We start from the raw sequence: 24,034 nt of genomic DNA, 5'->3' as shown, positions 1-24,034 counted from the left end.
CGGCCCTACCAGCACGTGGCTGTGCGCTTTTTAAGGAGCATAATAAATCACACAACATTTTCCACAACTAAATTCTTTCTAATCTAGCCAGACAATGCTTAAACCTTTAATGGGCTGATGACTGTAAAATCACTTCTGTCTGGGTTTCTGAGCAGTAATCTTCAAATTATGGGTTTGAAACAGCAATAATGGAATGTGTCATAAAAGAGTTCTTCCTCGGTAAGTCTATTATTGCAATAAAATAACGTATCTAGTCACCTCTACATTCTACATTAACCCTTTTTATGATAATTATGAGTAAAGTGTATCTCTCGTTTCCCTTCAATAGTATCCTCACATATCACTGAAACAGCAGGCTACGTAGGACTGAGAGCACAGTGACACGCACGTTCTTTTTTATCCATGCCAGAAACTTGGTAAGATAAAATGCACTCAGTTTAAGAGTTATCCTTGCCATTCGTGTAAGACTAACTTCAAATTCTGAGTCCTAATTTTGAGTCGCATACGTTTGTTTTCACAGAAATGTATGTACAGATGAGACAAGTACATAGGGAATATGTCATTTCAGTGCTCCTGTATCTACTGTCATCACAGAGCTCACACCACAACACCCACACAAACACATTGAAAACGCGATCACCAGAACTTACTCAGGATGATTTATAGATCACATTTTAAAATTACTCTTAAATAGTTGCACAAAGCTAACCCATAGCAAGCTGGAAGCCTTCATACTCAGTGTCAGAACACATGATATGGAGGAGGCTGCATTTCTTTCATTACTAGAAGTCACACATTATGTGTGCTGAAGCTATAGGCACATTCATTCATTGTAATGCTTTTAACAGAATTGGATCACAAAACAATCATGTTGTTAACACCACCAAAACGAAGTTCTGATAACATTTTAGGAGGTATAATCAAGGGATATTTTTAAATATGCAGTAAAGATGAAGACCATTCTAAAATGATAAAACAATGTTGACTAAGAGATTATGGATTTCATTGATATTAGTACTAAAAACGTCAAAGGAACTTGAGATCTTATCCTGTTCATGTGAGTAATCTGTCCCAGACTGACTACATGCACTTCTATTACATATTCCATGTCACTTCCATCTGCATCTGATTTATGGAGTCCATAAACATTTATGCTCCTTTTATAAATAAACCTTGAATTACATTAATTTGGTTGAGATTTATTTAAACTATGACCCCAGTATTACCTGTTCCACAAGTTCGTTGTTTTTATCTCTTCTCCACCATAACTCAGTTTCAAAGGAAGGGCAGCAAGTACAGAGTTGTGCAGATAAGCCTGAAATCCCGTATGTTTTCATCACCTCTGTTCTCTTTTGAAATCTGGCATTAAAGAAAAGTCAGCTAGAAAATATTAAGCACAGTGACATACATAATTTGTTTCAATCTCACATAGTTTACTGCCAGCTTTACTTTTTAGAAGAGTTCATATTGCACCACCACGCAGTGCTTTCTGGCTGGATTTAATAAGGTTTACATTTAGTGACAACAACACTCTCCCTGAAAGGGAAGAAAATTCTCAAGGGTACTTTTGCACTGACCTTAACACTACTCCTGTCTTGATCTATCATAGATCATTACTAAACTTCAGAGGGAGCTGCTTTCCTTACTCTTCCTTAGGAACTTGTTATGCATGTATTCTATGAAGAGCTGAAGAAAACCATTGTAATTCACATCTGTTTTATTAAATGTGACAGGAATATATATAAGCAACTTGCTATGACAGGAAAGTGAATCCAGGTATTTGATGGAAAAATACCATAATAAGATCTCCAATGTACAGGTTTTTCCAAAGAAAATGCAAAGTTGTGATATTCCTCTGTGACACTGTGATGTTCAATAAAAGCTTGTATTTGTATCAAGCAAACCAGATTACAAGTAGCAATTACACTGGGGTAACTGCTTGAAAAACAGAATAATTTTCTCTTGAAAGGGCCATCCTTTATAACTATTATCAAGGCAGCATTAATTGCATCTTCATTTTTTATACTTATAACTCTCTTAACAAAACTGAAAGGTCCACATAATCTGATCCATTAAGTACGTAAATTAGGTCTCCTGATTACTGAATGGTGTTATTGAGGTCAGAGTTTTGAATCATAAAGAATAATTATAGAAGAGGATCAGAATTGTCTTCATTTCTAATCTTTGTGGAAATAACTTGAGGAAGTTTATGGGGTTTTTTTAATCAAAATTGTTAAACTGCACTTTACAAATAAGTTCTACTGCACAGCAAGTCATTCTGAACAATAGAGAAAGCCAGGCCAAAAGCAGCACTGTTTCATTTCTCTCTTCTTTTTGCCTTTAAATATTTTCATCGTGATTCAGTTTCAAATGTGTAATCTCATGGCACTGCTTTGTGCCAGCAATTATGTCAGCTGTTTCACAAGGTACTAGGCTGTCACCTGCCAACCAGATGTGATGGTGCCTGCAGCACACTGCAGTCCCAGCTCCTGGATCCTTCAGCCACTTCCCAGTCCCGCTGCACAGCCATTCTCCAGCTTAGCAGCATTGTTCCTCCAAATTTATTTCACTCAAGACTCCACAGAAAAAGGCTGTTTCAATACCACACTTCCTACCCCCCTTGCTGACTTGCCATTTAATAACTATGTATGGATTGATTCAGGCTGTGGTGATGCTAGTTCTTATCATGTACTGGAAAAGCACTACACACCAATGGTAAATCCACTGAACAACTAACATGCTAAATTGATTTCTTCTGGCTGTTCCTTCATATCTATTGATGAACAGAGTTTGGACAATTTAATTTAGTTTATAATAAATCCTTTTATGCTGTAGTTGTGATAGGTCTTACTCTCTGGTAGCTAGTTATTAAAGGATTTAATATTCTCCTTGACGTAAAAAATCTTTGGTGAATGAGGGCTGAAATAACTCAGCAGCAAGTTTCTTCTGCTTGTAAATGATAAAAGAGCAATGCCAAGATACAGCTGAATCACATTTCAGATGTACAAATGTTTTCAGATTCCTCTTCACAATTCAGGGAAATGATAGGACCAGTAAAACCTTGTCATGGTTTTATGATTTCTGTTATCGATCTACTACATAAAACCTCGACAAATCTAAAGTTGTATTTATTTTACCTACTTCCTTCAGAAGAAAATGTCACAGTGTCCCAAACTATCAATACATTCTTAGCCAAACATGGACTGGCTGCATGAGTTACTACAAACTAATTTTAGAATTTAAGTGGGAGGTCCAACAGCTTGGAATTGGAAACATGAAAACTCTAAGTCATGGGATGAACACAGTGAATGTGCACTATAACCACCTTCTAGCAAAAGTACAAATACTTTCTTTGCTCCATATGCATGTTGTTATCAGAGAAGATGAAAATAACCACATGAGGTTACACAGCAGTGCAGGCAGTCCCCACTTTCATTTAAATAATGATTAAAAAAAAAGAGTGGACATTTTAAAAAGGTGTTGCGTGGAGTCAGGCATATGTAAAATAAAGCATGTGGGGAAAAGCAAAGCAAAAATAGAACTGAAGAGGCACCTTCAAATGAGTTCAGCACCTGACTTGTGTCTTGGGTGAAGAAGGGCTGAAAACAACACAATTCAGGTGATGAGGCTGCAGAGCAGCTTCCCCACCACCAACCCCCGTAGCATTCTCACTGCCCACCTGAAAGTGCCCTCTGGTGTAACACTACCCCATTGGTTGGAAACACTGGCAATTTACAGAGCTGTCTTCCATCCCTTCCTGTGACTGGGAAACTTGCGAAGATCCAGGACTGGTACCCATCAGACAGAGCATGAGGCTCAGCAGGCCGATAGGTGAGGAGAGGTGCAGCAAGGACTAAGAGCTGGTGCTCTGCCACACCACCTGTGAGTGCCAGGGGAAATCACTGAACTGCACTCTGAGCACTGCAGCAAATTCACTGTCAGCTGAACTGGCCAGTGCTCCATGCTATCCTGTATGCTAACTACAGACTGCCATTTTACTTGTATCCAACTACCAGCTCAGCAGGAAAAGCACAACAAGCTAAGGACAACCACATTCTTCATGCCTTACTGATAGCTAAATAATATGTTTGCTGGTTGTTGTTGTTTGCTTTTTTCAAAAAGTACTTTGTATTTCTGATGCCTAAAAATTAACTACTATGGTTGTTCTTTTTCATAGAAGCTTGACAGAAACACTTCCTTAGATCTTCATCTTCATCTTAGGGAACATACTTGTGTTCTAGCTTTCCCAGGGACTGTACCTAACACTGATTCATTGTCCTTTTCCTTGATCTGTCTACTACAGTTATATTTTCTACAGTTCTGGTGGCATGCTTCTGCGTGTAATGTTCTGCTCGACCCACGCTGCACAAAGTGCATTTCTTATTCACTGCAACACCCCACATCGTTTAAAGAGTCTTAATGATTTTATACTACAAGCACGTCCTCGGAAGCATCTAAAATCATTATTACTAACAATTCTTTCACATTTGTTTATAACTTCTCAATACATACTCATAGCACAGTGATTTTTGGTTTCATAAAAGAGCAATTACAGCTGATTTCCCAAATGATTGCAAAACTCTTCTTAACATGCATAGATGGGTAACAGAGCAAAATTTGGAGCTGTGCATCAGTGAGGCAGTTCCACAGAAAGAATGAGAAAGGATGTTAAGAAACTCACCTAGAAAGTTCTCCCAGTTTTTCACAGGGATAATACAGCCAGATTCATAGTACATAACATATATTAACAGGGATATGAGGATGATGCTATACTGGCTCATCAGGACAATAGTCTGTCAGCTAATTTTGCTAAAAGTAAAAGCAATTTTAAAGCTTAAAGGGACAGAAATACCAGCACATACTTAGGTGTGAATGTGAGATCATTCTGCAGACTATGTGCCAGTACTTACAGTTAAGAAGATGCAGGACGTGTTGATTCCACATCTACCAGTCATGAGGCATGCTCCCATGATAGAAAAAGCTCTGGAATATTTGCTGTGTTGCTGTGAATAAATGAATGCTTCTCTCTGGCACCTCAGTGATGTAGCCGTTAGCTGCAGGAACAAGAAGTATAGTATAAACACTCAGTGTCCCAAATGAAAACTGAAAGCATGTGGTCAGGGATAGGGGGTTGGTAGACACAGATAGGAAATCATACCTGCCCCGAAGGTGTGACAGTTTTATCTCTATTCCTTGTTGCTTAGGCTAGTTTTCAGTATTAGACTACATAGAAAACCTCAAAAACATTAAAGCTGTCTGAAGCGTGCAACTGAACTCATTGCACAATGACTAGTATAAAAATGAATTACATGACGACAAATCAACATGCTAATTCAGACCACAGTACTGAAAGGGCTGAGAAAACAAAGAACAGAGAATAGGAATAAACCATGGAGCAAAACTAAATGTCAGATTTCCAGAAGAATCAAAGCTGCTTCACCCTTCAATGAAGCATAAAAGCATGAGAAGTCGGATTTTCTCTTGCATAAAAAGAACCAAGTAATCCAATATAGCTTTAACTATGACTTATTACGCACAGCAGAGCTATGGCTGCTAGTTGTACATTCTGACCAAAGCATATGAATAAAGAAGAGCCCGTGGTAAATGAGCTGAAGAATGTGAGGGAAAAAAATCATTGCAACAATTGTGTAATAACCACATCATAAGAAAGCAGCTGAATGAACAAAATAGCAGTTCTGTAAATTCATATGCACACAGTCTACAAATGTGCTTGGAGAGAATTAAAAACAAAAAGGTATCTGGCAATTTAGAGGTCAAAATTATTTTAGGAGAACACAGGTATTTGTTTTCACAAAGCTTTCATGAGATATTTGATAAATCCTTCATATGATTTGAGATCTGGACTACACAACTGTGTGCATTGTTACAGTACAACATAGTAGGGAAATATGATGCCAGAGGAAGTAAAATATTTGTCAAAAACCGAGAAATAAAGTCAAGAACAATAAGAGAAAATTCTGGTCCTTGCGAGTCCCTTTTTCTGAAGGTAGAGTCATCCAAGATCCTCTTTCATATGCATCAACTCCACACACAGGATCAATGGTGCTCCCCTGAGCTGACATTTGTTTATTTATCCTTGAGGGCAATAGCAGCATGGCTGCGTGCACTGCTGCCCAGAGATGTCATCCCTTCCCAGGATATGTACGTGGCTGTCAAATCATTCTGGCTATTCCCTTAATTGAGTGGGAGACAAAGGTGCCAGATAGACAAGCCAACTAAATTATTGAAAAATAAGGAAATAAAATTGGAAAATGTACAGTAGATCAACTTACAAAAACACTCACTAGTATCTACAGTAGCTGCTGCAACAAGCAACAATAATGAAAGGAAAATGTATAGAGAGGTCTCTGTATATTTATATTTTACATGTTTATGAATTCACTACAACACAAAGCAGTCAAACAGGTAGACAGAACCAGCAGAGTCGCAAATTCTAAATCAGAAGCAGCTAACAGAAATATCCTTTGATCTCTGTACAGATGTAAGAGTTCAGGGTAACGCCATCTACATACCACAGAAACTGCCAAGAGATCCAGCATAACATATGCATTCGCAGCTATCGGTGCTCAAATGTCCCTCATTATAGCACTTCTTCCCATGGCAACACACTCTGTTGTGCCAGTGTCTGGGGAGGCCCTGTGAAGATTAAACTCGTTTTAAAAGGTATTTAAATAAAAGAATTAGTATTTGTTTATACTTGCATTTCTATTTGTGCTTTTCAGAATCATTTATAGACAGGTTGTGTTGATTTTTCAGTTAGTAACTCAACCAACCAGTTGCTTTGGGAGTTCACTGTAATCAGCTTTTAGGAATCTATCATTTTTCACAGACCATCTTGGAATAAATGAACAAAAATATTTGTTTGCATTTGTGCCTATGCTGTTGTGTACTAAAAGTACAGCAGCTCTCATATAAATATCAAGCAAGTCAGGAAAACAAAGCTATGCATTTATAATATTATTCTGTTACAGTAACTTGTCAATTGTCAAAAGTGAAATTAATCACAATAATTGTTTATTTATCTTACTTAAGCAATGCTCTTCTGCTCTGACTATAAAAAGTAGCATTTATGTCCATAAAAATGGTGTTATGCTAAAGAAATAGCAATCCAAAGAGCTAGTATTTAATAACATTATATCATTACACAATACGGCATCGATCCATTGACGCAGCCGGAGGTGGAGCAATTGTGAATTCAACTCTTCTCGTTTCCCTCACTGCAAAGAACTTTGGTACTCTGTGATTAGCTCAGCTACCCTCAACCCTCCATTCACTGAACATAACGGCAAAGCAGTGCCCATTGGTTGTAACAACATGGAGGTATGAATCACAGAGCTTTCCCATCTCTCCAAAGTGAGGCCCACTGGCAAATATTTAACTGCCAAGGGATTTTAAATATTTCATCCCATGTCTATAGATTTACTGAAAGTACAGTAATCCCAGTTGGAAACAATTACAATTACTGCAGTGCCCACATTTAGCTCAGCACAATTCTAGATGGATCTGCGGGCAATTTACTCAATGCATTCCAGTACAGAAGGGCTCCGTAGGTATTCTGTAATGCCCAGAGTTCAGGGGACAAAAAGGTAATGCAAATAACATTAGTGAAACACAAATCTTGATGTGGAAGCATTCACAACCTCAGTATAACCGCAACGTAATTCTCTTTCAGAAATGCCTGTATTTACTGAATAAAGTATGCTCTTTTCTTTCAAAGCACTGTCACTCCAATGGCCATTAACGAATGTTCTTCCTCAGGTTCTTCACAGGGAAGAACAGAGACAGAGTAAAGGCCTGGATGGATTTCAGATTGCACAGTACCAGCTGAGGGCTCTGCAGGCAAATTAGCTCTGATCATTGTCAGGCAGGCCTAAAGCCAGTGGTGCCAAGACAACCCCAAATCTATTTTTAAGCTCTCCTGAGGGCCCCATGTTCAAAGTTGCTGAAATACAGAAACCAGCAGCAACCATGTAATCAATTTATGTGAAATCATTTGGAAATGATTAAGTCAGAGATTCAACAAGCCGGTATTAAAAGAAATGACTAAATCCTTCTCTTATTTTTATTATTGAACTGAATTTGGACGACTACAGCTACTTATAATGGTATGGGTCTTACTAGCACCGTTTCAAGGCATGCACTATCTCATAGTAGCTCTTGGCTCTACTCATTCCACACTTGCCTTTGCAGTCACTAATTCATCAATTCCCCCCTAATCTTCCCAGTTTCATTCCCACAGACCGCAGTCAGACCGCCAGAAGAAATGGCCCTTGGCCCTGTAGAAAGAGCATGGAATGTGCACATGAAGGTCACTCTCACCATCCTAGAGCAGAGGCAGAAAAACATGTTTATTTTGGTGATTAATTCTGTTCTGCGTGAAAATGCAAATTAAAATGTTAATTAAGGGAAAAATGCACAACAAAAAGAAGGTGTAGTACTGAAAAAAACAGCCTCTTGGGGCTGGCCAAACAGAACTGACTTCAGTGTGATTTGGCAGTTGTTACATTATTGACAGCAAATGCTCTAACAGAAAGGCAGGATATGTAGTCATATCATTTGTAAAAATCAGAACCAAAAATCAATTGATTTGTTCATATCAGGCTTCTTTCACAAAAAATACATTAACTGAAATTGATAATTAGAGAAACTATAATTCATTATTTCTGGGCTATGGTGTTCTAGTAAGTTTATTCAGGGAGAAACATCGAACAAAGTTACAGGTACAAGAGGCTGTATTTGCTCTTACCATACCTTCAACCATTAAATTTTGCTACCACGGGAGAAAAATAGCAGCATTTTTATGTATAGAGCATATATATTAACAAAAACATGTTTTAAAAAGTCATCCAGAAACAATACCAAACCAACAGTTATGTCAGAAAAAAAAATGTTATTTGGATGAGAATTCTCAAATACTTGTGTTAAAATATTACCAAGAGATTACCAAGACTCAGCACTCAATAGTTTCCACTGACAATGAGAGCTCAGCACACTCTTTGGCAGCAATCACATGAAGGTTACTTGTGTTCAGTCACATGCAAGTAAAGAAAAAGCACAAATAGTACTGCAGATAAGGACAGACCTTGTTATGATGCCAGTGTGCTGTTAATAACACGAGGAAAAAGTCTACCCACATAGCTGGGGTTGATTCATCTTTTCCTCCATTTATTATGAATTGGATTCTTTGTTACCGTATATTGAATGAAAACCCGACTGCAGCACAGTCAGTGGGAGTTGTGCCATTGACGTCAGTGAGATCAATTCTTGAGTACATCACTAGCATTAATAATAACCTTATATATTTAAACAAGGATCTTAGACTAGCTACAATTGCTTGGAGGAAAGAAAAGACCTGTTGCAACAAGGAATAAAAGACGTTTCCCTGGATTGCAGCCTTTTGGCTCCTTTTTGCAGGAGCTGGGCATACAACTCATTATTTTCTAGCTAACCTGTCTCCTTCCTTGAAGAGCTTTGGTTTTCACTCCCAACTGAAATACACACAGGCTTTCAAAAATGTAAATATTTTTTCTATTCAGCTGTAAATAATTACAAGCTGGGTTACTGGAGAACGGAACAACAGCGCAGGTCCTAAACAGCAAGAATCTAAATTGCACTACTGCCCTCTGTTGTGTTTTCTGCCATGTAAGTGATGCTCTGTGGGATATCCATTTCTAAGATTCCAGACCAGTTTCACCTCTATAAAGGTCTGAGCTGTAAATATCAATGGCAGAATGAATACAGGTGAGGAGCTGATGTGCTGGGTGGTGGGGGGCAAGCCTCTTCCTTCTCAGTAGAACATTTAATGCCACTGCTTACCTTGTAAGAACTGACAGTGAAAAATCTTACAACAGTCCTACAAGCAACACATATCATTTCTGCAAATTAGTTACAAATGAAGAAAACATTCATCCAAACAAGGTAATAACTAGAGAATGCCTTTTCTTTCTACTACACAAACTGCAGTATCCCAAACAGGTCCCCCCACCCCCGACCCCAAAGTTCAGAGCTGATGATTTACACTCTGGCACATCCCTTCATGACACACACATCACATCACATTATATAGGCATGACACTGTAACGGTGCGTGCCTGTCAAAGCACAACACTTTGCAAGGCAGCATGTCAGGGAATAGGAAAGGGCAGTTTTGCAAACTGGGGTTAACAGGCGATGTGGTTTCACTCAATGTTTTCATCAAATTTTTTCACTCAAATCGTTGTGAATGATGTGCGGGCAGCAATGTCAGCCCTTGCAGACAAACTGCAAAAATATCTTCCCCTAAGCCTACAGTCACCGCTACAATAAACAGCCACTAAACATTTGACTGCCTTTAATATTTCCCTTCTTTAGGCAACTGTCCCTACGATACAGATGTCTCCAATACGCACATCTGCCTGCAGGAGTCACTTCACTTCTTCCTGCCCACAGACATGGAGAAATGAAAGATTAAATTTGATCACATCTGTATGTGAGAGCTCAGGACTCCAGGCTGGAAATCACTAGAGGCTGGCAGAGCATTCTGGCAGAGTATCACAAGTATACTTGCCCTGTGCTTATGTTCTACCCTAGACATGAGCTGCTGGCCACAGCTACAGAAAAACCACGGAGTTAGATGCACCTTTCGTCTTCAATTTGCATAGGAAAATAATTACACTCTAAGTGATACTCAGCATATTCATCTCCATTTTGTCAGTAGCCCAGAATCACTGTGACTACGACAAACTGCACAGCAAATACTGCTCCAAGGAGGGCTCCTGCAGACAGCTGTTAAGCCAGGCGCTGATCTGGGATGTTAGGCCCATGCTTTGCTCTTGGGGCAGCAAAAGCTCCATCCCAGCAACAACTCTACGCTCCGAATGTGCCAGTGACTCCATTTACTCCTACCAGCTTCTGTGTGGGCCAAAACCTGCCTGAGGGTACAGCTGCTGGGCTGGGATGTGCTGTATTAATGGGTTCAGAGCTTCCTCACCTCAGGTGTGAGGACGGACTGCCTTTGTTGTAATGACTGCACTGAACTTAATTCACCCGCCCAACAGGGGGGGTTGGCCTTTGACTTTCAGAGATGTCTGGGAAAGTTCTGTCACCTCCTGCGTCAGCAGCGGCCTGTGGGAGAACGCGGGGCTCCTGCACAGCCTTCCCTCAGAAAAGCCAAAAATAAAGCCAACAAAGGGAGTGAGGAGAGGTGGGGCGGCCTGGCTGCAGCGGTGGCACACGCCTCATGTGGGACACCTGGCCAGCATTCACACAGCACGGGAGAAAAATAGAACAGCGAGTGAGTGGATAAGGATGTAGAGACAGGAAGCAAAGACGTTTGAGGGAGGAATTCTCTCGGCTCTGGAGGAACAAAAAATCCCTGCTGCAGTTCCCTAAGAATCTGGGTGACCAACAGAGCCACGGGCTGGGCTCCCCAAAGCGCCACAGGCAGCCGTCATGACGGCAGAGAAACTTGGGCAGCAGGAGCACCACCCGGCGGCATAAATAGATCTCAGTACACACCACATCCGTGCACGTGTCATTTCACACGTACCGATCGTTTTGCTCCTCACTGCCGCCCGTCGCGGCGCACACAGCCCGCTCCCCCTCAGCCCCACGCGCCCTTCCCGCCACTCCGAGAGGCGGTAAAACGGCGGTCGCGCGCAAAAGGCGGACCTCATCCACGCAGGCACCGCTGGGATTCGAACCCAGGATCTCCTGTTTACTAGACAGGCGCTTTAACCAACTAAGCCACGGCGCCGGGCGATAGCGCACTTTCCTTCGCGGGCCCAATACATCGGCCCAGCAGCGGATCGGCGCATTACTTCCGGCAGGGAAACGTCCACATCTGCCTACCGAAACGTACCTCTGTTCCGTAGTTGGACTGCATTCCTGGTCAGCTATCCTCCCTCTTTCAAGTACCTCTTGGAAAGAAATGCTGAAAAGGCTGAAAACACTGCTTTTAGGAACAAGGCTTCCAGACATTTTGAAACACTAAGTATTTTATTAATTGAGATTTGCACATACACTAGGTAGATATAATCCTTAGAATCCCCAGAACACTGCTCCTTGCTGGATGGACCCCTATTAGACAGAACCAGTTTGTGCTGAACTGTGTCAGACATGAACTGCAGCTTATTGTCGGCTGGGAGTTATGGCACAGCAGTTGTGTAGCAGCACGGCAGCAAGAGGGAGAACGAGTTCATGGTCTGATTCGTTTTACTTACAAAACTCCCTCTGATGTCCTCTGAAAGCAAAGATTCTGTATGTGCCATAGTAAAGAAGAATTGTTTATCTAAGAAATGGAAGGAAACTTGACAATAATTTGTAATTCACACATATTCATTAATAAACGGAGCTTGGAACTACTGTATTGATTTAAAGTTGTTTAAAGTTTACCAACAGGCAAGTAAATGATTTTGTTCTCCAGTACCATACTGTACAGACTTCAGCTGCTGGGCAGCCACAGTCTTTACGTGGCGAGGCACAGCTGCTCAGGGGATCAGCCAAGGGTGGCATCACAGAACTGTCTGAGTTGGAAGGGACCCCTGTAGGCCATCTGCTCCAACTCCCCTGCAGTGAACATGGACACCTACAGCTCCATTGGGTGCTCAGAGCCTGGGTGTCTGCAGGGTTGGGCACTCACCACCACTCTGGGCAAACTGTTCTAGTGCATCACCACCCTTATCGTAATCTTTCTTCCTTATATCCAGTCTAAATCTCTCCTCTCTTAGTTTGAAACCATTTGCCCTTGTCCTGTCACAACAGATCCTCCTCAGCAGCATAGTTTATCATTCCTCATACAGAATACTGTGGCAGCACAGGATTAAACTTTCAGCTTTATATGTGCAACACATGAAGGTGTACAGACATTCCATTTATACTTACATATGTTGACATCCAAAGACTGCCAGATGAATTTAAAGATCAGGAGGGATGGAAGGTGGCAATGGCAAAATGCTTCTTGCTGGAGAAGACAGGCGACAGAATACACACTTGGATATCACTTCAGAGTCACCATGCTGCAGGCTTAAGAAAGGTCTTTCACATTCTTCACACTGGTATAAATACAATAAAAATGGTAGCTGGGTCAATCATGCGATCATGTGTATTATTTCACTCACAAAATGCACACACATGTATCTAGGCCGGATTTCTGAGATACACCAGGTGTGTGTAGATGTCATCAATCTAACACAGACAGTGCTGCTCATAATTCACTGCTATGACGAATGTTTTCCTTCTGAATAAAGTTACGGTTGATGTGCACTCTGATTATTTTTTTCCACTAATGCAGAATCGTGCCTTATTTTTTGGGTAGCCTGATGGTATCCAGTTCTCACCAGTTCTCTGTTGGTGGCAGCCACTATACGATTTTTGTGGGTTTTTGAATTGTGTTTCATGTCTGATCATAATCTGATTAATAATTTTGATTAGTGGGCAGATGTAGAAAGGCAAATGAAAAGAAAAAAGAAAGCTGATATAGATAGATAGATAGATAATAATTTTGGATGGAATATTAACCCAGTGTAGTCAGGATGAAGAAGTTTTGCTGCTGGCCACACACATGAAGTTTACTCCATTTCTATTGGACTCTATACAGCATTAATTTCAAATTCAATAGAAAATATTTACGGAAAGGTTAATGACATTTTTTACTGACTGTTCGATGCATCTTTGCACATGAATTGGTGTCCTTGCCACAACCAGTTTTAAAAGAGAATCATTACTACTACGTTCCACTCCCCCAAAAAGATGTGCAGATCTTCACAAAGAAGGAACACCCATTGGTGCTTTCAACTAGCCAATCTCAAGCTTCCCTTTAAAATGCAAACTCAGTTCCTGGATGAAGTATGAGGTGTGGTTAGGAAATAAATTGATACAACCTGAGCAATTCTTGAGCCTTTTTCTTTTCTGCTTTCTATCACTGAAGGTATGTGCTCCATCTTTTCAATATTCCACAGTCTCAAAGTGGAATCCTGAGAAACAAAAGCAGTCATTTTGATGTGTTTGTGTGTCATCAAAACACTGATTTACATCATTTCCAAGAAGATGAGCTCTCATTTCTTCAGATGATTCTCTCAACAGGAGAGTGCTAAGCCTTCTCACCTTTAAGAATCACCTCTCTCACATTTAAGCATCATTGGAAACAACCTGTAGCAACCTTAAAACAGCGTGGGCGTTTTAAGATAACAAAAAATAAACATAGTCATCAAATTCTTTTTAACATTTCCTATAATTACTTGATGTAGATGCTGTTTAGAACATAGAAGTTTTATGAGCAATTGTATTACAGTTAAGTGTCATTAAGCAAAACCTGACACAAAGGGACGAAATCTTCACATCCATTTATAATTTAGCTCTTGAAACCGCATTGGGAAAGTGGTGATCACCTTTGAGGCTGAAAGAATCCACTTCTTGCTTTCACTAATTGCAACGTCTGTCACCCAATCCCAGTGGCCCTACAGTAAAGCAAAATCTAACTTTAAGCCAAGGTAAAACCAACAAACAAACAAACAAACCAAACACATAATTACTCTTCTAATAATAAGAACTTTTGTCTATACCATGCACTCATTTTGAAATGCAAAAGGAAAATTTTTATCTAGACTCCTCATGGTCAGCCAGGAAAAGACAGTGCTAGAAAACTCACGTTTTCTCATGTATACCTGAAAGCAGTTGCAGTTACCAGCCCTGGGAGGCAGCCCAGTGGCAGCAGCAGCCAGAGGCACTGCATCTGTCAGTTACCATGCAGGTAAGCTCCACCAAAAGACTTTTTCTCTACTTTTTAAACGGTTTATTAGGGAACTGTAAAGAGAGAAAGCTGATTCCTAATACTCATTACTTTAATAAAGAAACAAACAAACAAACAAATACAAAGAGGCTGTTTAGCGTGCAGTAACAGAGGGAAGAGCTCTGGGAACAGACAGCAGCTTCCCCCCATTTAAAGGCAGGGAACCCAGTGCTAAAAGCAGGCCAGGTCCAGCAGCTGTATCAGATACCCTCCTTCTGACAACAGCAGCACTGCTGATTTGCACTGACCTGGCATAAGAACAGAGGCAGTTTGAAGTCTAACATGACGAGCTTAGGTTATTATTATATTAGGTTATATAAACACGAATGGAATCAACAGATAACATTCCTAAGGTTTAGGCAGATATGGTGTCATTTTTATATGACTAACGCCACATTCAATAAATTAATTATAAAAGATGAACAATTGTATGTTTTCCAAGCACAGAGAAAAAGTCAAATATGCATACATAAAACTCAAGTAGTTTTTTTTACAGCAGAATCTTTAAAATGTTTTGAAGTTTAGTTACGAGCACCAAGGAACAGGAATTCTCCGTAGCTACGAAGACATTAACATTTAAACAGATGCCTTTGTGTTTAATGGGAAACTGAGTTACTTACAGTGATTGCTGTGAACTGGGATATCTGTAGTAATTGCATTCTGCAGAGCACCAGTGGTGTGCAGAACGTGTGCTGCTGTTGTTCAAAAGGTTTAACCTGTACAGTTCCAACTCAGGAGGGTACGTAAGCTTACATGTAAGGAAGCCAGCATGAGGCACAAGCTTATAAGCTCCCCCAGATAAAGATACTGTCTTGAATGCACACAGCAGTGGAGAGTTATTTTTAAGCTCAAAAGGCTTTGAAGGAAAGCTGTGTTTTCTGACCTATTCCAGGTGGGCTTTTTCATGAGTGTTTTAGCTAAGCCTTCAATACGACATGCAGGAATTCAGGACAAAATAAATAAATAGGAAAGTCCATTGAAATCAGATTTGCAGAGGACAGGACAGAAGCAAGGTTGCAAATCTGTATTCTGACACCATTGCCTGACTTCTGTGGAATTAACATTTGCAAAATGTGTACACAGAGTTATGAACAGTGTTAATCCACATCATTGAATCATATCCCATAGCTAGCTGGAGTCTCATGTTTATAACTGACCTGATAGAGGTAGTATCTTTGTCACTAATTGTGTAAGAATATATTGTTCTAACACATTACATCACACAAATTCAGCATGTATTCCTGCCTGTATCTGGAAAGTATGGGCAAGTATAATGGGTCACAATAAATAGAATGCTTTTAAAGGAGCACACACTTTACAGCTTCTCATCTGACCAAATAAAACCGCAGTACCTTTAAGCTTAACTTCTTATATGCTGCATCTGTTTCCCATATGGCTATAGCGTTGTCATATCCACCAGACACTACAAGTGATGCTGAAATATGAAATCAGAATAGTTACTGTATCTTTGCTTTGACACACAGACTAATAAGAGACTCCTCCTAGCACTGTGTCAGACTTGGTTAATAAAATGTAAATAATGAGCTATTAGTCATGCCTTGACAAGATGCTAGAAGTTCCTTTTGGCTATTTGTTGCTAACGTTCTTGGTTTTATAAATAGTAAGCATAAGATTACATAATAGTAATGTAATAGTAAACAGTAATAGTAATAATAAATACAGTAGTAGCAGTGAAGAAGTTGCAAAAGGGAACAGCTAATTAAGCCAAAACAGAGAAACTCATATCAGCCCATTCCAGTGAAGAGAATCTGTTCCAGTACAATGGAAGTCTGCAATGATACAAATTTCATGCTTGTAGAGGGGCTGCTAGTCTGTGATCTGTCATCAACTTCAATTTACATGGAGATCATTTTCTTGTAATTAAATATGCTATCTTGGAAATGACAACTTACTTACATGATTGGAGTGGTCATTTGTGGCTCACCTATTATGTCGCATACACAGATATTGAGTTACACCGTGTGCTGTTATTGAGATAACTCACCATCTTGGCTAAAACAACAGGAACTAACAGAACCCTCATGTCCTTGGCTCAAGGTAACAGGTCCACGACTCTGAAATTCTCCTGTCTTTATATCCCATATTTTTAAGCTCTTGTCCCAGGATGCTGTGCACAAGTAACGACCATCAGATGTAAAGCAGCAATCTGAGATAGCATTGCTGTGTCCCCTGAAACATGAAAACACCCCAACAGTGAGGTTTTGTAACCATTATCAAGCTCTCAGAAAGCCTCCTGCAGCACTGAGCATGCTCTCCATCCAGTAGAGCACCATAAACATGTCCTGCATGTTAACTGTATGGATAGTTCTGTAAAGCCTCTGGAGCTACTCACAGCCCTGCATCCTGTACGGGTTTGGGCCCCTTGCAGGGTGAGCCATTGGCTGGAGCAAACCCTAATACTGAGTGAACAATGACATTGCTTTGCAGCTACAGAACAACCACATTTCTTTAAAAGCAAGTTACCAAAAATGCCATGTGAATTTGCATTCTAATACTCAGAGGAAAGAGATGAATCAATTTATATTAAAGTCTATAAAAGGAATCTGGAAGCTCTGGAACTGGCTGAGAACTCTGGGGCTTCCTGCAGTCTGCACCAGGGGAGGGATCACGAGCATCTCTTACAGGAAACAACGCTGTCGTCACTGTGATTTAAAAGAAATATTATTACAATGCTCCAGATTGAATTTCCCATCCAAACTAATTCCTAATCCCTCAACAGACCATTTTATTACTGCTTAAAGGCACTCTCTGTTTATTGTTGTTATAATTCAAAGCTAAATTTGTTGAGTTTATTTAAAGCTACTGCTATTTTAACAGCTCACTTGATATCTATTGTATAATTTATTCCTAAAAATGATATCAATGCCCTACATTGACTTAATTTTTAAATGTAATACTTATTGCAGTGAGAGATGTAAGGGTTTAGCACAGGGAGCTGTAGGAGCTCACAAAGAGCACAGCTGCTGGTACTGGGCATGACATTCTCCAAAGTTAATGCTTTTTATGGTGTCAGCCCACAATATCACAGGTAGATATTGGTGGTATGGCACTGGAGGTTGAACCTTCCTACCAATACTGTTGCTGTGTGACAGATGGCAGCAGAGGGATAGTGAGGCAGTGGACCATAGAATCATAGAACCACAAGGTTAGAAAGGACCTACCACAAGCCACTAAACCATATCTTGTAGCTCCTCATCCAGATACCACTTGTACACTGCCAGGGACAGCGACTCCACCACCTCCCTGGGCAGCCATTCCAGTGCCTGACCACTCTCTGAGAGAAAAAGATTTTCCTTATGTCTAACCTAAACCTCCTCTGGTACAATTTGTGGCCGTTTCCTCAAGTAGTGCATTCCAGCAGTGGTAACAGTGACAGTGGGTCACCTCCACTGGTGCAGATTTCTATGAGCATGGTGTGCAGGCTCTTGTTCATCACTGGTCAAAATGCACATCTGATGATGGTGCCTATGCTGCAAAATAGCATTTTGTAGCTGGAATATTATACATTTATTTTTAAAATATATAAATTTATAATTTTTTTTTTAAATCATGGGTGTTTTGTGCTCTTTTTGTTACAGTTTCCATGGAATTAAATAGGAGGCATTACTTTTGCAGCAAAAAAATCACTTGGAAACTGTACCTGAACTCAGAGTGAGCACAAATGGTTCACTGTGAAAATATAAGTACGTACTGAGCTGGGAACCAGAGCACCTGCCCTGGATCCAGTCCTGTCTCATACTGCCATTAACAACATACACAATGAGATAACAAGAGATGAAAAGAAGCCAAAGAGGGAAGCCAAAGATGGTTTACAATTATACAGAAAAAAATACTAAAATTCAAAATGACCATTGTATTATTTCTCCTTCACTACATAATGTTTTTAAACACTTCTTTATTCTACGTAATATTTTGTCTTCTCACTTGTCGATGATTATAAATTCTTCCTAATTAGTAGGAATTACACCAATAAGTTTATACTTCAGCACCATATTGCCTATCTTCCAATGCATATAAAAGAACGTAGGAGCACAAAAATGCTGCCAAAATGCAACTTTTCCAATTATTTAGAATTATAGATCTATATATAAATCATACAGAATGAAGCTTGAGTGGAAATTTTCATTCATGCATTCCACATATATCATTTGCTTACATATAACTTAATTTAGTTCAACAATTACAGTTCATTTTCTCCAGTACAAGTCTTAGCATAACTCTCACTGGTAATTGTCAAGGATGCAAACAATACCACGCATAATTAACTATAGCATTACTTCTTACTCTTTAATTGTAATTGAGGTGGATCGAGCTACCATATCCCACAGCTTTATAGTCTTATCGTATGATACTGAAGTCACTCTCTGGTTACCAGGATCAAAACAGCATCTTGTGATTGCACTCCTGTGATGACCTATGGAAAACACACCAAGAGGAACTGTTGTAAAGCTGCTTCCCAGCTGTGAATCGTTAGCTCTCTATCTCAGCGCACAGGTCTGAAAGGCAGAACTACCCACAGCAGCTGTGCACCAGTCTATCTCCAAAACACTTAGATTTATCAAGGAAGGGCATCTGAACTGAATTCATTATAATTATTATTATTAAGAAATAAAAGAATTCCAAAGCTGCATAAACAAGAATTAAAAGTAATAAATCTTACCTTGGACACATGCCACCTCTGTTGCACTTACTGCATCAAAGACAGATATGGCATTGTCTTTATCTGAGCCAGATACCACATATTTGCCATCACGGGAAATATTACATGAAGTTACGATGCCTTCATGTTCTATTGTCCACTAAAGAGAAAATAAAGGGTTTTGGAAACACGCTTGAGGGTTACAGAGAAGAGTCTTTAACAGAACTGGCTTTAATCTCTAAGTAGGCTCAGGAGAAAGGGGTTTGGTATTGCTTTATTTCGGTGAACGGTGATAGAAGTATTTATATCCAATTCCATTTTTGAAATAGCAGTAAGTTTAAAATTAGACAGGAGTACCCTGCTCAAATCCTAAAATGTTAATTCAATCAGTCCAACATATCTTCTGAGACAGATTATTATTACAGCCATTTTTATCTGAAATAACCGAGACATCTTCATCATCAAGGGACTTAACATGATCAAACAATTAACCAGATAAAAACCCAGACTAAAAGAATCAAGCCTGCCTACCCTGACTGCAGTGCATTGTGCAAAGAAAGAATGCCTTTGGTTTTTTGCTTATTTGCCAATAACTGAGGAACACATCTGAACTTTAGTTATACCTTCTTGAGGATGCACTCAAAAGGATACATACAAGCACTTTTCCCGTTTCCATATCCCAAGTCTTGACAGTGTTATCATAGGATGATGTTACCACTCTAAAAATGACCATGAAAACAGCACTAAGTGTTTTCACTCACAATGCTAACTTTTAATTCTGACAAAGATTAGACATCCTCACACTCATTTATTTAAAAAAGATTTGTAAACACTGCAGCAAAAATCGCCTTTTGCAGATTAAAATATGTAACCGTTTATATTTCAGACATAAACTAACAATAGATGTCATGTATGCAATTTTCAGACACTGCTCTGCACAAACACAAACCCACATTACACAGCAAAGCCAACCGATGACAGGTGGCAGGTTTCCATGAATGAGGAGGTCACCAAGTTTGCCCTCACGTTGTTTTATTAGCATATTTCCAAATATCCACAATAACGTATATGGAACGTCACAGGAGAGGGCAAATGTTTTTAGTTCCATTCACAAAATGTCACTTTCACAGGTTTTGCCCAGGAAACTTTATGCAAACTAAAAATATATTCTCAAACCTTCTATTCTTTCCATTATGTGTATGTTGTCTTCATTCTGCTCCTAAATGGAAGCACTTAGCACAAGAGGTAACAAGAAGATAAGGAACTGGTGGCATTTTTGGTTGGGAGGCAGCAGGCAGAGTGGCACATATACAATCCAGTGATCAAAGAGAGATCAGTCAACTCTTTAATTAGATAAAAATTGATTTAAACTACAAATTAATGATAAAATATAGCAGAAATAATACCCCTGGTGGCAACACATGACCTATTCAACCAAATGTTAATGCATGCTGCAGTTGTTTTAATTATTATGCCCAGAGACTGACACTAGGTAAGATGCATTTCTTCTTCAATTGACATTACAGGCTTAATGGAAAAGATACAGGATATTAATAAACAATACAGAACTTTTATGACCGTATAAATCTCACTGACAGATGAACCCCTGTTCCTTGGCTTCGATGTTGTTCATCTATGCAATACCTGTTTACACACTCCTTTCAGAACATAAACCATAGACTTCCAGCCATAAGTAACTCACAAGCAGTAATTCCTTTGCCCTGAAAAGGTCGTGAGTTGGACTGTTCCTTCAGTGGCCACCAAATGAAAACCAAAAGATTTAAGCACTGTTGTACAAACTGTGGGTGAAATCAACGGAGGTGAAGGAGTGTGACAGCGAACAGGATGCTACCAGTCAAAGGCAAAGGGATAACGAGCAGAAAATTAAGCAAAAGAAGTTTCACTTTGATGAACTAGAAAACCGTAGGAACAACTGAAAAAGTAACTGATCTGTTCCAAGTTTGTCCAGTGTTTTCCACGTGCAATCACATTTAGCCCTGAAAATCACATTAAGTGTCACTTTTTTTCCAAAATAAATTGTGAGAGAAAATAGTCACCTTCTGCCATCAGGAGTCAAGTTGCATTCAGAAACTGGGGCTGTGTGTTCTTCAAGAATTTGAACAGGAAATCCTTTGGCAACATCCTTGAATAAATCCAGAGAAGTTTGATTGGGAAGTGCCTTTTTTGTGAAAAAAATACACAGCACCACAAAACCAAAGCAAAACAAAGCTTGTGAAATAAGGTTAGCCTGACACGTGCTATCTAATCTAAAACTACAAATGAAAACGTATTTCTGTGTATTCCAAAAGTCACTTGTGAACGTTGTCATGTTCAAATCACTGACAGCTATTATCAGTACTGTCCACCCAAGTGTTGTCTCATGTTTCACAAGCCTGCCTCCACACCAGCCTGGTCCAGGCACTGGAGCCAGGACTTTCTGTTCTGTTTGTACAGAACCAGCCAGAGGTTCATTATTGGGCTCCTGTGTACTGCAACGATACAGATGAAGACTGAAACTGCAAAAAGGCCAACAATGACTAACATTTCATTCCTTGCTCATTTGTACTCTGCCACCTTCCGCTGTGAGGAGGCAACTTCAGATTCTTTACAAAGTTTTTTCACCTAGCATATTAAGGCATTACCGTAACAGATGTTGGCTTGTTTTTTAATGTTGTTGTGTTCACTACATACCCAGAGCTTCACTGTTCTGTCATAAGAGCATGAAAGTATTTTTGAGTCTTCACAGCAAAAATGGCAGGAGCTCACAGTATCGCTGTGCCCTCTTAGAATTTTAAACTGAATCTGTAAGCAAGCAGAGCAAACTTTAGGAAATCTCCTGGAAACCCTTGGGGCAGCCATGCCCACGCCATAGAGCACAATGAAGCAGCAGAGCTGTGTGTGGAGAGGCCACATCCTGCTCTGGCACTGGGCTGCAGCTGCTTGAGATGTTCACCGCCTGGTGGAAAAAGAAAGGCTGGTGGATTTGATTCTTATTTTCTGGAGAGAAAGGGCTGGGTTGTTTCCTTTTGTTTATTTGTCCCAGTTTCTCCCAAGCAAAGTAATATTTATTTTTAAATCTCAGGAAGGCTCTCTCAAGTCTTTCAAAAACCCTCCTGTGTTTCAGTGATTCTGGCCTATGGAGAGGCAGTGCCAAAGGCCCCAGTGCTGTTTAGCCATGACCACCACAAACTGTGTGAGACATACTCTGAGAATGCCTTTCTTCAGTCACTGAGCGCCCACCACAAGTCTGTATGAACTAAGCCACCAAAAAGCCCACAGGCCCCGAGTGTTAGTGCTGAGCTTTCAGGAGCCCTGCACCAGCACTGTGTCAGCACTCCCTTCCTCCCAGCAGCCCTGCTTCCCCTTCCCAGCCCACCTCTGCCGTTGGCTCCTGGTCCCCCCAGTGCCCCTCAGCTGGGGACCTCTCAGGCTGGGGCTCAGGCAGCGGCTCTATGGCCAAGGGGTCCCCGCGGCTGCCCCCCGCCGCCATGCTGCCACGTCACCTCAGCCTCAGGCTGCCCAGTGGCGGGAACGCGGCCCTGAGGCCTGGCTGCACGGTTGTGACAGAGTAAACCTGCACCGCGCTGGTGCAACATGGGGTCCATTTTATATCTTCCTTGCAGCAGAGGCAACCTCAAGGCTTTAGATGTTTTCTCTCCCATCCCCAGGTGTTCTTTCTGGCTTTGTTTTAAAAACCAAGCATTCCGCAATCCTACACACTCTTAACCACCTTGCTCTAATCAAGAGCTGTTGCAAAGCCACAGATACCGAAAGATACATCTGGAGTCAGACACGAAAGAACTACTATCTACAATAGAGGATTTCAGTTAAGGTTTTCGTTCATAAGTTTAGACAAGGTTGTTTTGGAGTCCCTGTGCACCTGGAAAGTGAGGGGCTGTGGGCCTACTTAACAGCTTGCTGTTTCATTAATACTGCAAGCTGACAATTACTTTCTAAATATACTGCATGAAATAGAAGTAGTGTTTTCATTGTAAATACATGTAATTGTTGAATAATGCAATTATAATTATAGTACTAATGTATTAAGGCTAATACAGCCTTAATTTCTGTAAAACTCATAGCTTATTGGTTTAGGCCTGCTATGACATGACAAATGCTATACACACTTGGGAGATGTTCCAACTCCAGTTACAGCCAGACGTTGGGAGAATGCAACCTGAATTCCTGCATTAGAAATGTTAGAAGCAATAAAAAAAAAATACACACCCAATACATATTTTACATTACTTCAGTTTTTAAGTTCCTAACTTAACTCTGACAAACGTTTGCCCTTCAGAGCGAAGGAAAGAGAGAATGGTTGGAAAGGACCTTCAAAGATGATCGAGTCCAACCACCTGACCTCTTCAGGGCTAACCAAAACTTAAGGCACACTACTGAGGGCACTGTTTCTGGAACACTGGCAGACACTGGGAGTCAGCTTCCTCATTAGGTGCTGCCTGTGTTTGACCACCCTTGTGGCAAATAAATTTTTCCTAATGCCTTGTGTAAACCTCCCCAGAGCAGCTTTGTGCCATTCCCAGGCTTCTTGAGAGATTTAAGGTTTTAAAGGTCTGAGGTTATGACTTA

At 40.3% G+C, this 24,034-nt stretch overlaps 1 protein-coding gene, 1 long non-coding RNA gene and 1 other non-coding gene across 4 annotated transcripts; all 3 read right to left on the bottom strand.

Annotated features, from left to right (window-relative positions):
• Nucleotides 1-7,140, bottom strand: LOC121106550. Its single transcript, XR_005839058.2, has 3 exons — nucleotides 6,534-7,140; nucleotides 4,911-5,054; nucleotides 1-1,380 (listed from the first exon to the last, which is right to left on the bottom strand). It is a non-coding gene; the product is annotated as an uncharacterized LOC121106550 (long non-coding RNA).
• A 172-nt stretch (nucleotides 7,141-7,312) lies between these two features.
• Nucleotides 7,313-22,950, bottom strand: WDR88 (WD repeat domain 88). 2 transcript variants are annotated; one of them, XM_046899652.1, is made up of 13 exons: nucleotides 22,824-22,950; nucleotides 22,139-22,249; nucleotides 21,505-21,590; nucleotides 20,103-20,166; nucleotides 19,469-19,607; nucleotides 19,093-19,222; nucleotides 16,793-16,977; nucleotides 16,140-16,222; nucleotides 14,387-14,455; nucleotides 13,880-13,972; nucleotides 12,882-13,051; nucleotides 11,548-12,288; nucleotides 7,313-8,344 (listed from the first exon to the last, which is right to left on the bottom strand). In XM_046899652.1, exons 1-11 carry the CDS (start codon nucleotides 22,935-22,937, stop codon nucleotides 12,914-12,916), a joined length of 1,212 nt encoding a protein of 403 aa, XP_046755608.1. In that variant the 5' UTR covers nucleotides 22,938-22,950; the 3' UTR covers nucleotides 7,313-8,344; nucleotides 11,548-12,288; nucleotides 12,882-12,913. The 2 variants fall into 2 exon arrangements, with proteins under 2 accessions (XP_046755608.1, XP_046755607.1); XM_046899651.1 differs by having other exon boundaries at nucleotides 11,548-13,051.
• Nucleotides 11,681-11,754, bottom strand: TRNAT-AGU. Its single transcript has one exon. It is a non-coding gene; the product is annotated as a tRNA-Thr (tRNA).
• Nucleotides 22,951-24,034: the final 1,084 nt, after the last annotated feature.

This window comes from Gallus gallus, chromosome 11 (genome assembly GCF_016699485.2).
Source record: "Gallus gallus isolate bGalGal1 chromosome 11, bGalGal1.mat.broiler.GRCg7b, whole genome shotgun sequence".
Classification (NCBI taxonomy): domain Eukaryota; kingdom Metazoa; phylum Chordata; class Aves; order Galliformes; family Phasianidae; genus Gallus; species Gallus gallus.
This window is presented reverse-complemented; position numbering and strand designations above follow the sequence as displayed.

Bases quoted from the DNA above. Each gene is read 5' to 3' on its own strand.
- WDR88 (XM_046899651.1), bottom strand. From the start codon at position 22,937: ATGGCGGCGGGGGGCAGCCGCGGGGACCCCTTGGCCATAGAGCCGCTG. The intron at 22,250-22,823 runs GTGGGCTGGGAA...GCTTGCTTACAG, and splicing joins ACCAGGAGCCAACGGCAGAG to ATTCAGTTTAAAATTCTAAG. The intron at 19,223-19,468 runs GTAAGATTTATT...TGTTTTCCATAG, and splicing joins AGAGGTGGCATGTGTCCAAG to GTCATCACAGGAGTGCAATC.